A 12,014-nucleotide genomic window follows, 5' to 3' on the forward strand; every position below is an offset into this window, starting at 1 on the left:
GCATTGTGTCACTTTGTGTGTATTTGGTGGCAGTTAGATGTTGGGTCCTGTGCTGGGAATATAGCGGTGAGCACCGTCCCTGCTCTGCGGAGCCTCCAGGAGCCATGAGGCCGGGTCCTTGCTGGACAGGCAGGGGTCCCGGTAGCCGTTCATTGGTGCGAGACAAGGTGGTGCGGCAGGTGAGGGAAAGGTGCGCTTGGCCCGGAGGACAACTAGCTGCAGGTGTACCCGGGTTCCCGGGGCTGTGGTGGGTTGGGTGAAGATTTCTTCCCCCTGCTCCCCCGCGATGTTGGGGATTGAGGATTCAGACCCGACCAGACCAGGGGCCACAGGGCAGAGGAGTACGTGGCTGAGGCAAGAAGGGAGGCAGGGGCGGCGATCCCAGGGTCCCCGATCCAGTTAGGCCCAGGAGTGATGGGGAAGACCTCTACCCAGGCCAAGTCCGTGGAGACCTCAGGTTCGGTCTCTGAACACTGCCTCTCCAAACCTCTAGGCAGTCCCAAGGATTCCCAGTGCCTGCGCCCTGCGCCTTTCAGCGCAATGAAAACCTCACCGGGATGCACTGCCCGGCGGATTTAGTGAGCTTTGTCACTGAGCAACTATGGGACTTGAAGGTACCGCCCGGTAGGGTGTGTCCTGAGCAGAGAGCTCACGACTCCCAGTAGGCGCTCCTGCAAGCCGCGCCTTCCACGGGGCGGTAACCCCTGCGCAGAGGGCGCTTCTAATAGGACGCTTCTCTAGGCTCCGCCCCCAAGCCAAGGCGTCCCGGGTCTCCAAGTTACGCCTGTGTCGCTGTCCGTAGTCCTGAAACTAGAGCTTTCCTCATGTTTTCCAAGAACAGGCTCAGGGCGCCCCCAACTTTTGCATCTGAATCGCACTAAGGCTCTGATGGTGCCCCTGAGCCTTTGATACGCCCTCTCCTCCCTTTTCCCCTCGGTGACAGAGCTCATTTCCCTCCTCTAAATACACTCCATCCTCTCATAAGCCAAACAGCCCAGCGGTCGCATCCGGACCTTGTACTTGCGAAGGAGGCAGCAGAACCACTGAGCTAAATCCCCCGTCCTACTCTGTCTCTTTTACTCCTTAAGGGCATGGCTGTTTGTTCATTCAGTTGGCGTTCGTTGTTTGTTCACTGTATGTCCCTGAATGTGTTTGGCTATTTTATTTTTTGTTTGTTTGTTTGCTTTTTTTTTTTTTTTTTTTTTTTTGAAAAATTTGAGACAGTCTCACTATCTACTTGAGATTGACCTGGAACTCACTATGTAGCCCAGGCTGGTCTCGAACTCACAGCGATCCTCTTGCTTCAGCCTCCTGAGTGCTGGGATTACGGGCATGCACCGTCATGCCCGGCTTATTTATTTATTTATTTATTTATTTATTTGAGACAGTCTCCCTGTGTACCCCAGGCTGATCTTCAGCTTGTGATCCTCCTGCCTCAGCCTCTCAACTGTTGGAATTACAGGAGTGCACCACCGCGCCCAGAAACCTGTGCAACTTCACAATGATAATCAGCCTCATTTTTTTTTTCCAGCACTGGAGAGTGAATCATGACTTTAGGAGACGGGGTCTCTGTGGAACCTAGGGGTGCCTCAGGCGCTTGCTCCTGCTGGTATTGTGGATGTGTACCGCCACTGCAGCTAATCGGCAAAAGTGTAGTGGCCCCGAGCCTGGTACATAACAGGCCACCAATCAATTGTGACTTACAGTTCTTACTATTACAGTGAAAGGGGGTAGGAGATTATTCACAGAAAGTGCAATCAGTACAGACTGATGAAATACATATAAGAAAAAGAAATCAAAAATACATTAAGGAACAACACAACATAAAAAGGTGTTAGAAACGGGGTGATGCTCAGGGTCTGGTAGATGCCTAGCAGGTAAAGAGGCCATGGGTCCCACCCGGTGAAGAGGTTCCTATTACGGTTGGGGGTTGTACCCTGAGCCTCAGGCATGCTGTGCAAGTGCTCTACTACTGAACCACACTGCCACCCCCACAAAATGCAATTTGTAAGAAAGTGCTGAGAATATCATGTATGTACACAACACAGTTAAGTGTTTCTTTTTTTATTTTTTCAAGTGTTTCTTTTTTTTTGTACCGGGGATTGAACTTGGGTCCTTGCACTTTGGATGCAGGCGGCGGCACCACTGAGCTAAATCCCCAGCTCTCAGATGTTTCTTATAGATATGATTGGATAAGAAAACCCAATAATAGGCCAAGTGCAGTGGCACTCGTGTGTAATTCCCGCACTCTGGGAAGCTGAGGCAGGAGAATGACAAGTTCAAGTCCAGCCTAGGTTACTTAGTGGCTCAGTGGAACCTGTCTCCAAAAAAAGGTGGTGGATGTAGGTTGGATTCAATCCCCGGTATTGTTAATTAAATACATAAGCCTCACGTGGTGGCGCATGCCTGTCATCCCAGCACTCGGGAGGCTGAGGCAGGAGGATCGCTGTGAGTTTGAGACCAGCCTGGGCTACACAGTGAGTTCCAGGGCAGTCTCAACTACACAGTGAGGTTCTGTCTCAAAAAACCAAAATAAATAAATAGCTTTTGGAAGCAGACCTGCTAGGATTTGCCAACAAATTAGATATAGAAGACAAGAGACACCCGCAGTGAAGGAAAGTGCATTGATTAGAACACTACCTACTCAGCTTCAGGATTTTCTGTTGTTTTTATACACAATTGTTTCAGGATAGAAGCTGGTTTTATTGCCAGGTTCTTTTTTAAAACATGTTTTAAATCCCATAGGAACAAACTGTCCAATTTAAGTTTTTCATAAAATTAAACCTTTCTTAAGGTCAAAGTTGTCTCTTGCAATGATGTGATGAGTTGCCAAATAGTTGAGATCATTTTAAATGTTTTGTTCATATTTTGCTTATTTATTTATTTATTTATTTATTTTTGTGGTATCAGGGATCGAACTCGGGTCCTTGTGCTTGCAAGGCAGGCGGCGGAACCACTGAGCTAAATCCCCGGCCCCATATTTTGTTTTATAATTCAAATATAGATTCAGTGTGTAAAAACAGAAAGTGGCTCAGTGGTGTCGCCGCCTGCCTCACAAGCGCAAGGTCCCAAATTCGATCCCCATCCTGAAGTTTTGGTCCTGAGCTTCTGGAATGATCAAGTTGCTATTTACTGAGGAGGGGAAGATGCAGAGGGTGGGCAAGCTTGGAGGGAAAGTCTGGGACTCTGTTTTGGACACATAAAGGTGAGGGGTTTTTTGGGGGGGTAATACCAGGGATCAAACTCATGACCTTGTGTTTCCAAGGCACGGTGTCTCTAAGTTAAATCTCTGGCCCTCGACATAAAGTTTTGTTCCCAGTACTTGGTTATATCCCTAGCTTTTAAATTTTTATTTTGGGGTCAGGTTCTCACTAAATTGTCGAGGCAACCCTTAAATTTTTTTTTTTTTTTGGTACCAGGGATTGAACTTGGGTCGTTGTGCTTGCAAAGCAGGCAGTGGAACCACTGAGCTAAATCTCCAGTCCTAGCCCTTGAAATTTTGATCCTCCTGATTCAGGTTTTTGAGTACTTGAGACTACAGGTAGGAGTCACACTGCATGGCACTGACACATAAAAGTCTCGCTGACTACAGATGCCCAGTGGGGTCTAGGAGGCAGCTGTAAAGAGGAAGTGGGGAGTGCCGAAGAAAGGTTAGTATCGGTTCTTTAAGTGATATGATCTGTATCAGTGTTTGTGTTTTTGTTTTTGGTACTGGGGATCGAACTCCGGTCCTTGCGCTTGGGAGGCAGGCACCGGAAGGAACCACTGAGCTAAATCCCCGACCCAAAATATAATAATGTTTTTAAAAAACTGGAGAAGCCATACATGAAAAATCCAGAGAGGAGAAATATTTCAGAGAAAGACAACAGTAAATAGCAAAGGCCTGTGACCAACCTCCTTGCTGGATATTTTGGAGGAGTTTCCTCAGCGATTGCTCCAGCACCCCGAGAACCTGGCATCACTAGCCATTTTTACGGAATGATCGGATTGAGGGTCCCAGGGAGCTAGTCTTGCCCACAGCCCGGTTTAGGATAGATGTCATCTCAGTGCCAGAGTTTTGGGGCAATGGCGCTCTCTGCTGGCCACAATCAGCTCCATTTCCAAAAATATCGATTATATGTTACGTATTGTTATTAATGGAACACACCCAGAGCTGGATAAATCCGTGACTCAGCCTCCCTCAGCCCCACGCAGCCTGCAGGCAGGTCCAGTGGGGATTTATATATAGGTGTACACTGAATGAATTCATACGTGCAGACAGGCTCTGGGCCTCAGCCTTCTCTGTATACCTGGAATTCCTTATTTCATCGAATAAAATGATGATTATTGAGCAATTACTATGTGCTACGTACTGTTCTAAGCTCTCGGATAACCAGACAAAATTCTCTACCAGCCCCTGTTTAAACCTATGTAGTACCGGCACTCTTCATTAAATCTGTACAGCGTCCTTTTGTCAGGATGTTATAATTCCCAGCACTTTAGGCAGGAGAAAATTACGGCTCAGAGAGGCTTTCAATTGTAGATCGAAAAGTAGCACGAAAGAGTCTTGTAGGTAGCGTTTGAGTCTTCGTCTTAGCGGCCCTGCGGGAGAACTGGTCGTCTAGCTTGGACCGGCGTTTAGGCAACGGTTGCCATGGTTCCCAGACGCTCTCCCGGCGATTCCACGCCGCTCCCTATATCACGTGACTTCAAACAACATGGCGCCGCCCACGGTGTTCCGTATTTCACGTGGTTCCAGAAAGCAAGATGGCGGCGGGGGCTGCTGTGCCGACTTCTCTGGAGTCTGCCCCGCGGATCATGAGGCTGGTGGCCGAGTGCAGTCGCTCCAGGGCCCGAGCGGGTGAACTGCGACTGCCGCATGGACCTGTGGCCACTCCCGTGTTCATGCCAGTGGGCACACAGGCCACCATGAAAGGGATCACAACAGAACAGCTGGACGCCCTGGGCTGCCGCATCTGTTTGGGAAACACCTACCATCTGGGGCTTAGGCCGGTGGGTGGACGTTGGCCCGGGAGGGCGGCGGAGTACGACCTAAGGGATCCGCGGGCGTTGCCTCTAAAAGTTTAAGAGAGAGGAGGGCGTGGAGCACCCCGGGGCGCCGTGGCCTTAAGCTTGCCGCTGTGCTCTTGCTGGAATTGAAGCCGGCCAGGTCTGTCCCAAGAAGGAGATCCCAGAGTCCCGCTCATAGTGACCACTTTCTTGCCCTAAACCAGGGCTCTGAGCTGATCCAGAAAGCCCACGGTCTCCATGGCTTCATGAACTGGCCTCACAACCTGCTGACGGTGAGTGGCGTTGGGGTCGGGAATCCGAAGTGGTCAGTCCATAATCACAGCACGCAAGAGGCTGAGGCAGGAGTGTCTCCGCTAGGATGAAGCCAGCCTGGTTTACCTCCTAAGTTCAAGGCCAGCCTGAACTACATAGCGAGACCTTGTCTCAAAAAAAAAAAATAAATAAATAAACAACAACAAAATGCCAGAGGCACTTTTCAGGGGTGAAGAGCTGGGCGTCCCCACTGTATGACAGCTTTGCTTGGGGGTTTCTCCCAGGACAGTGGCGGTTTCCAGATGGTGTCCCTGGTGGCCCTGGCTGAGGTGACAGAGGAGGGTGTCCGATTCCGCTCCCCTTACGATGGTGAAGAGACCCTTCTGAGCCCGGAGAGGTCTGTGGAGATCCAGAACGCGCTGGGTGAGCGGACTGGGAAACAGTTCCTTCCTTTGGGGTTCAGGCCCAAGAGACCACAGCTTTCAGGGAAATGAATCAATTTAGTTAAATCTCTTAGCACAGTGCCTGATATGTCACAGCTCGCCCTCCCTTCTTTCCTTCCTTTCTTGGTACTGCAAAATGAACCCTGAACAAAGATACATTTTGCATACATTTTATACAAACATGACTACAGCAAACAATGCTGTTCTCATTCTTTTTTTTTTGGTACTGGGGATCCAACTCAGGCCTTGCACCTTGCACTTGAGAGGCAGGCACGGGAACTACTGAGCTAAATCCGCGGCCCTCTTTTCTCATTCTTGTACCCCATCCTTCTAGTTCACTGTTGGGTCAGCCTTTACTATTTTTTGTTTGTTTGTTTTTAGAGACAGGGCCTCAACTCTGTAGCCCAGGCTGCCCTTGAACTCTCTTGATCTTCCTGGTTTAGTCCCCCAAATACTGGGATTACAGGTGTCCACTGCCACCACACCTACACATTCTCAGATTTTCTTCTGTGTAGCAGAACAAGATTTGTATTGACTGTGTGTGTGTGTGTGTGTGTGTGTGTGTGTGTGAGCGAGAGAGAGAGAGAGAGAGAGAGAGAGAGAGAGAGAGAGACCAGGGAGTGAGCCCAGGGGCTTTTCACAGGCTTACACTGCCAGCCTTAATTTTTTAAATTTTGAGAGGCTGAATAGTTCACTGAATTGCCCAGTGTTAGTCACTTTCCCATCGCAAGGGACCCACTCTTAGAATACGAGAGATTTGTTTTGGCTCATAGTTTCTGTGGGTTCTGTCCATGTTTTGTTGGCTCCAAGGTAGAAATAATGTGGCACAGGAGTGTGGAAGAGTGTTTAACTCAGTGCAGCTGGATAACAGAGAGAGAAGGGAGGAGCCAGGGAGTCAGGCCCCTTTGATCCTCCTCTTCAGACCAGGTTCCATCCCCTAACAGCACTTTCAGCTTTGAACTCATCTTTTTTTTTTTTTTTTTTTTTTTTTTTGGTACTGGGGATCAAACTCAGGACCTTGGGCTTTCAAGGCAGATGGCAGCACTACTAGGCTAAATCCCCAGCACTGAACTCATCATGTTTTTTTTGTTTGGTTTGGTTTTGGTTTTGGTTTTTTGAGACAGGGTTTCATTATGTAGTTGAGACTGACCTGGAACTCACTATGTAGACCGCACTGATCTCAAACTCACAGAGATCCTCCTGCCTCAGCCTCCTTGGTGCTGGGATTATAGGCGTGCGCCATCATGCCTTGCTCTAGATGCACATTTTTAAAAGCTCTCTCTGAATCCCAGAGCTTGGGAGCCAGAAACAGGAAGATCAGGTGTTCAAGGCCAGCCAGGGATTTAGCTCAGTGGTGCTGCGCCTGCCTCACAAGCGCAAGGTCCTGAGTTCGATCCCTGGTACAAGAAAAAAAAAAAAAAAAAGGAGTTCAAAGCCAGCCTGAGCTAAGTTCATGGCTAAACTGGACTACATAGTGAGACTCTGTCTCTTGGGCTGTGTCCTAAGTAGATTGGGGCGGCTCTGAGGGAGTCAGCAATGCCTGTGAGGCACCTGGGGCCCATCCCATCCCCCCTGGAGGTGGACAGCCTCCCAGTGATGGCGCCCTGTCTTGCTGTAAGGCTCAGACATCATCATGCAGCTGGACGATGTGGTCAGCAGCACCGTGACCGGCCCGCGTGTGGAAGAGGCCATGCACAGGTAGGCCTAAGCGGGCGGGACGTTGGGTCCCTCAGCCTTGTCCCCCTCCCCTAGGGGCTGGTGACCAGGGCCCCGTTGCAGGTCGGTCCGCTGGCTGGACAGGTGCATTGCAGCCCATCGGCAGCCCGACAAGCAGAAGCTCTTCGCCATCATCCAGGGTGGGCTGGATGCGGACCTCCGAGCCACTTGTCTTGAAGGTAAATCCGGGGGCAGAACCTGGGCTTGTTTCTTGCCGAGGCCCCAAGAGTGCCAATGCTGACAGGGCAGCGGGTAAAGCATGCAGTGGGAAGGATCTGTCGCCTTTCTTTTTTTGGTACCGGGGATTGAACTCAGGCCTTTGTATTTGCGAGGCAGGTGCTGGAACCACTGAGCTCAATCCCCGGCCTTCTTCTCCCCCCCACCACCACCTTTTTTTTCCAGTGGTAATGGCAGCACGGCAGAGAAACCCAGGGCTGTTGTACTAATCTACGTCCAAGCCCTATTTAAAATTCCGTTTTGAGACAAGATCTCACTGAATCTGTTGTTTGCCCAGGTTGCACTTAAACAGGATACCCTCCTGCCTTAGCTTCCCCGAGTGCTGGGATTATAGCCATGAGACATCACACCTCGCTTCACATTTTTAATTAAAATCCAGGCATTAGTGGAATCCAAGGCCTTTGCCCTAAGCTACATCCCTGCTCCTTTTATTTATTTATTTGGTAAGGGGATCGAACTCGGGCCCTTGTGCTTGCAAGGCAGGCAGCAGAACCACTGAGCCAAACCCCTGGCCTGTACTCCTTTTAAGTTTATATTGCTGAGTTGCTCAGGCTGGGGTTGAATTTGAAGTCCTCCTGCCTCAGCCTTCTGAATGCTGGGATTACAAGTGTGTGTCACCACACCCGGCTCTCGTGTACTTTAGTGACGACTCTCTCGTAAGCAGGAACCAGGATGGGTAGAAGGATGGTCTTGCATATCATAAATTCAAGAATTCTTAAGTCACGTCACACGATGGTAAGGTGAGAAGCATCTGTACCCTAGAGATGACCAAGAGGGACGTGCCAGGCTTCGCCATCGGTGGCCTGAGCGGCGGCGAGAGCAAGGCACAGTTCTGGAAGATGGTGGCACTCAGCACGTCCAAGCTGCCAAAAGACAAGCCCCGCTACCTGATGGGGGTCGGGTATGTTGGGGGGAGAAGACCAAGCCCTCCTATGGGGAGCAGTTTCTGGGCACCCCTCTCCCTGCATGGGGGTCATTATGGGGGGGCAAGGACACAGCCTTGTCGTAGGGAACCGAGGAGGACACGGCTGTCTCCAGGGCGGCAGGGAGGGAACTAGGGATCCCGCCCCAGGGCTTCAGCCTCTCTGCTGCCCCCACCCCTGCACACCTGTACCCCCAGCTATGCCACTGATCTGGTGGTCTGCGTGGCTCTCGGATGCGACATGTTCGACTGTGTGTACCCCACACGGACCGCGGTGAGGGCCTGGGTGGTGGGCTGGGGGAGGGGAAGGTAGGGACAGGGAGGGTAGGGATCGGATGACCCTCTCTCCCTGTCGCTTTCCCATCCCTAGCGTTTTGGCTCTGCCCTGGTGCCCACCGGGCAGCTGCAGTTGAAGAAAAAGCAGTATGAGAAGGACTTTGGCCCCATAGACCCAGAGTGCTCCTGCCCCACTTGCAAGAAGTAGGTGATCAGGCTGGGTGTGGTGGTGCACAACTAATCCCAGCGCTCAGGAGGCTGAGGCAGGGAGATCTCTGCCAAGTTTGAGGCCAGCCTTGGCTCCATAGTGAGTTCCAGGTCAGCCTAAACCACACAGGGAGAGCCCGTCACCCAAAAAAAACCAAACAAACGAAAAGGTGATGGAGTTGGGTGCTGAGGGGCCTGGGCTGGTCCTCGCTCAACCTCCTCCCGACTGCAGACACAGCAGGGCCTTCCTGCACACCCTGCTGCACAGCGACAACACAGCTGCCTTACACCACCTCACTGTGCACAACATCGCCTACCAGGTAGGTGGGTACCTAGGGCAGGTGTGGGTGGGGGCAGGCGCCCGGTGCCAGTGCTGACCCTGGGCCCCTGCAGCTGCAGCTGATGAGCGCCATCCGCGCCAGCATCGTGGAGAAGCGTTTCCCTGACTTCGTGCGCAGCTTCATGAATACCATGTACGGGGACCAGACACTTTGTCCCCTCTGGGCCACTGAAGCCCTGGCCTCTGTGGGCATAACGCTGAGCTGACTGGCCTGCCAGAGGGAGCTTGGGGCAGAAGATACCGAAGGGTTTTTTTAAAAGGTCTTTAAAACAAAATCCTAACTTAGCACGTGTTGTCTGAGTCTTCTTGGGAAGGTGGCCGGTGTGGGGCTCCTTAGCCATCTGAGTATCACTGTGGCGGATGTGCACCCTCCTGTTGATAATAAGAAGTAACCAAGCTACTCTGGGAAGCTGAGGCAGGAGAGTTGCAAGTTCGCCTCAGCTTGGACAATTTAAGTGACACAGAACCTATCTCAAAATAGAAAAAAAAAAAAAGGGCTAGAGATGTAGATCGATGTGAAGGTCCCAGGTTTTAGCCCCAGTTGTTTTGTTTGTTTGTTTTGTTTTTGTTTTGAGACAGGGTCTCACTATGTAGTTGAGACTGACCTGGAACTCACTGTGTGGTCCAGGCTGGTCTCGAACTCACAGCGATCCTCCTGCCTCAGCCTCTGGGACATGTGTGTGTCACCACGTCCGGCTAATTGTCGTAACATTAAGATGTGAGCATGGCACTGTGTCCATTTGAGGACACACCTCAGAGGTCCAAAGGTGTGAAGTCACTCGGTCCTCTCAAATGTCGGGCCAGTCAAGCTCCTGTAACAAAATACCACGAAGTGGGGGACGAGAACTCACCCTCAGGTTCAGCCATCTTTTTACTGCCTTCTTCTGTGGTATAAGGGGAAGGGCAGCTCGCGGGGCTCTCTTAGAAGGACACTAATTCTATTTTTAAAGGCTGTCTCTTCATGATGTAATCCCTCCCTCCAAATACCATACACGGGGTGGGGGTAGGGTCAGCTTCAACATAGGGATCAGCAGGGATCAGAAATCTTCAGACCATAATAATCACCCAGGAAACAGGCCCAAATCAAGTGCATTCAGTGTGAACCGTTACAGAGCTGCTGTCCCTAAAAACTAAGGCTTTTTTGTTTTTATGTTTTGGATCCAGGCGATTGAATCTAGGACCCTCATTACTCAGTCCTTTCTTTTTTTTTTTTTTTTAGTTTTAGACGAGCCGAGGTCTCGTCAATTCACTAAATTGTCCAGGCTAACATTTGTGATCACCCTGCCTCAGGTTCCCAGAGTGCGAGGAATGACAGGCATGCGCCCATCTAGCAAAACTAAGATGTTTGCAGTTGAGGCAATGACACCTGTTGGAAGTGCGGCCACTCCTCCGAATTTGTGTGTTCTTCCAGAAGTTTTTCATGAATGTCGCCGGCCTGAGCGATGCAGTTCTGCTCCTCGCCGAGCTCCCTGCTCCTCCTCAGTTCACTTCTGCTCAGGAGTTCCAGATTCCAGAACCTCCAAGGCTGTCTGCAAAATATCTTTTTTTTTTTTTTTTTTTTTTAATAACGTGTTTTTGAATTAAGGATCTGCTTCGTTGGCGTTCACTGGTTAATCAAGAAGATCCATTCTGGGCCAGGGAATCTAGCTCAGTGGTTCCTGTGCCTGCTACGTAAGCGCAAAGGACCCGAGTTCGATCCCAGTATAAAAAAAAAAAAAAAAAAATCATCCATGCTATGCAGGCAAACAACGCGGGAGCTTTATCCGCATCAATTCCAGGCCCAAGCGTGTGGCGCGCCTCATTGACCAGGGCTGACTTTACGGCTCTCCCTAGCAAGCACCAGTATTTCCAGACTCGCTCAGGCCGCTTTGGGATCCTGCTCCCCTATACGGCTTGAAGAAAGGGAGCCAAGATGCATTCTGGAAACTAGTTCTCTCTAGAGACCGGAAACTCAGAATTCACAATCATCGAGTCCTACCACGAGGTGTCGCCCTTCGGCGAGTACCATGGATTTTTTCTTCTGCCTCAGTAGACTGTAAGACAACAATAACTAATGAAAACGGGACTGTTTATAGATTGATAGGTACAACTCTCAATCAGAGTCAAAATTTGGACGTTAAGGCCCACCCTCTTTTGTCTTATTGGTTAGAGTCATGAAGTGATATTTATATAGGCCAATGGGAAATATTTAGGGAACTAGGTAGTGGCAAGTGACAAGCCCCTGTGGAAGGATCGGTCCTTAATATGATTGCTCAGTTTTATTGATTGGCGTTGATTCGACCAGTAAGAGTGGCTCTTCCTATTGGGTGGAGCCAAAGTGTCTCTTCCCGAAACACCGCCTCCCGGCCTTGATAACTCACTTTTCCGCTGCTATTGGCTGTTGCATTACAGTGACAGTTCTTCTATCCAATGAAATTTCAGAGTAGTCCATAGGGGGAAGGCTTACTGAGCCATAGGCCCGTACCTCCCTTTCATTGGCTTACGTATAGGAACGGCAGCGTGACCGACCAATCTGTGCCGGCAGGAGGGGTTTGGGTGCATCCCCGGGCGGGGCGGGAGGTCGCTCGGGTCGGGTGTCGCCTGAGAACCGGATGAGGCGGCGACTGTGAGG

The 12,014-nt window shown here is 50.5% G+C and overlaps 1 protein-coding gene across 2 annotated transcripts; it reads left to right on the forward strand.

Annotated features, from left to right (window-relative positions):
• The first annotated feature begins 4,697 nt into the window (after nt 1-4,697).
• On the forward strand, nt 4,698-9,818 carry Qtrt1 (queuine tRNA-ribosyltransferase catalytic subunit 1). 2 transcript variants are annotated; one of them, XM_033759758.1, is made up of 10 exons: nt 4,698-4,992; nt 5,214-5,282; nt 5,547-5,685; nt 7,331-7,403; nt 7,485-7,600; nt 8,421-8,559; nt 8,779-8,854; nt 8,951-9,060; nt 9,296-9,383; nt 9,457-9,818. In XM_033759758.1, exons 1-10 carry the CDS (start codon nt 4,747-4,749, stop codon nt 9,607-9,609), a joined length of 1,209 nt encoding a protein of 402 aa, XP_033615649.1. In that variant the 5' UTR covers nt 4,698-4,746; the 3' UTR covers nt 9,610-9,818. The 2 variants fall into 2 exon arrangements, with proteins under 2 accessions (XP_033615649.1, XP_010633013.1); XM_010634711.3 differs by having other exon boundaries at nt 7,325-7,403; nt 9,457-9,699.
• The last annotated feature ends 2,196 nt before the right edge of the window (nt 9,819-12,014 follow it).

Source organism: Fukomys damarensis, unplaced genomic scaffold, assembly GCF_012274545.1.
Source record: "Fukomys damarensis isolate Sample0158 unplaced genomic scaffold, DMR_v1.0_HiC HiC_scaffold_37, whole genome shotgun sequence".
NCBI lineage: Eukaryota > Metazoa > Chordata > Mammalia > Rodentia > Bathyergidae > Fukomys > Fukomys damarensis.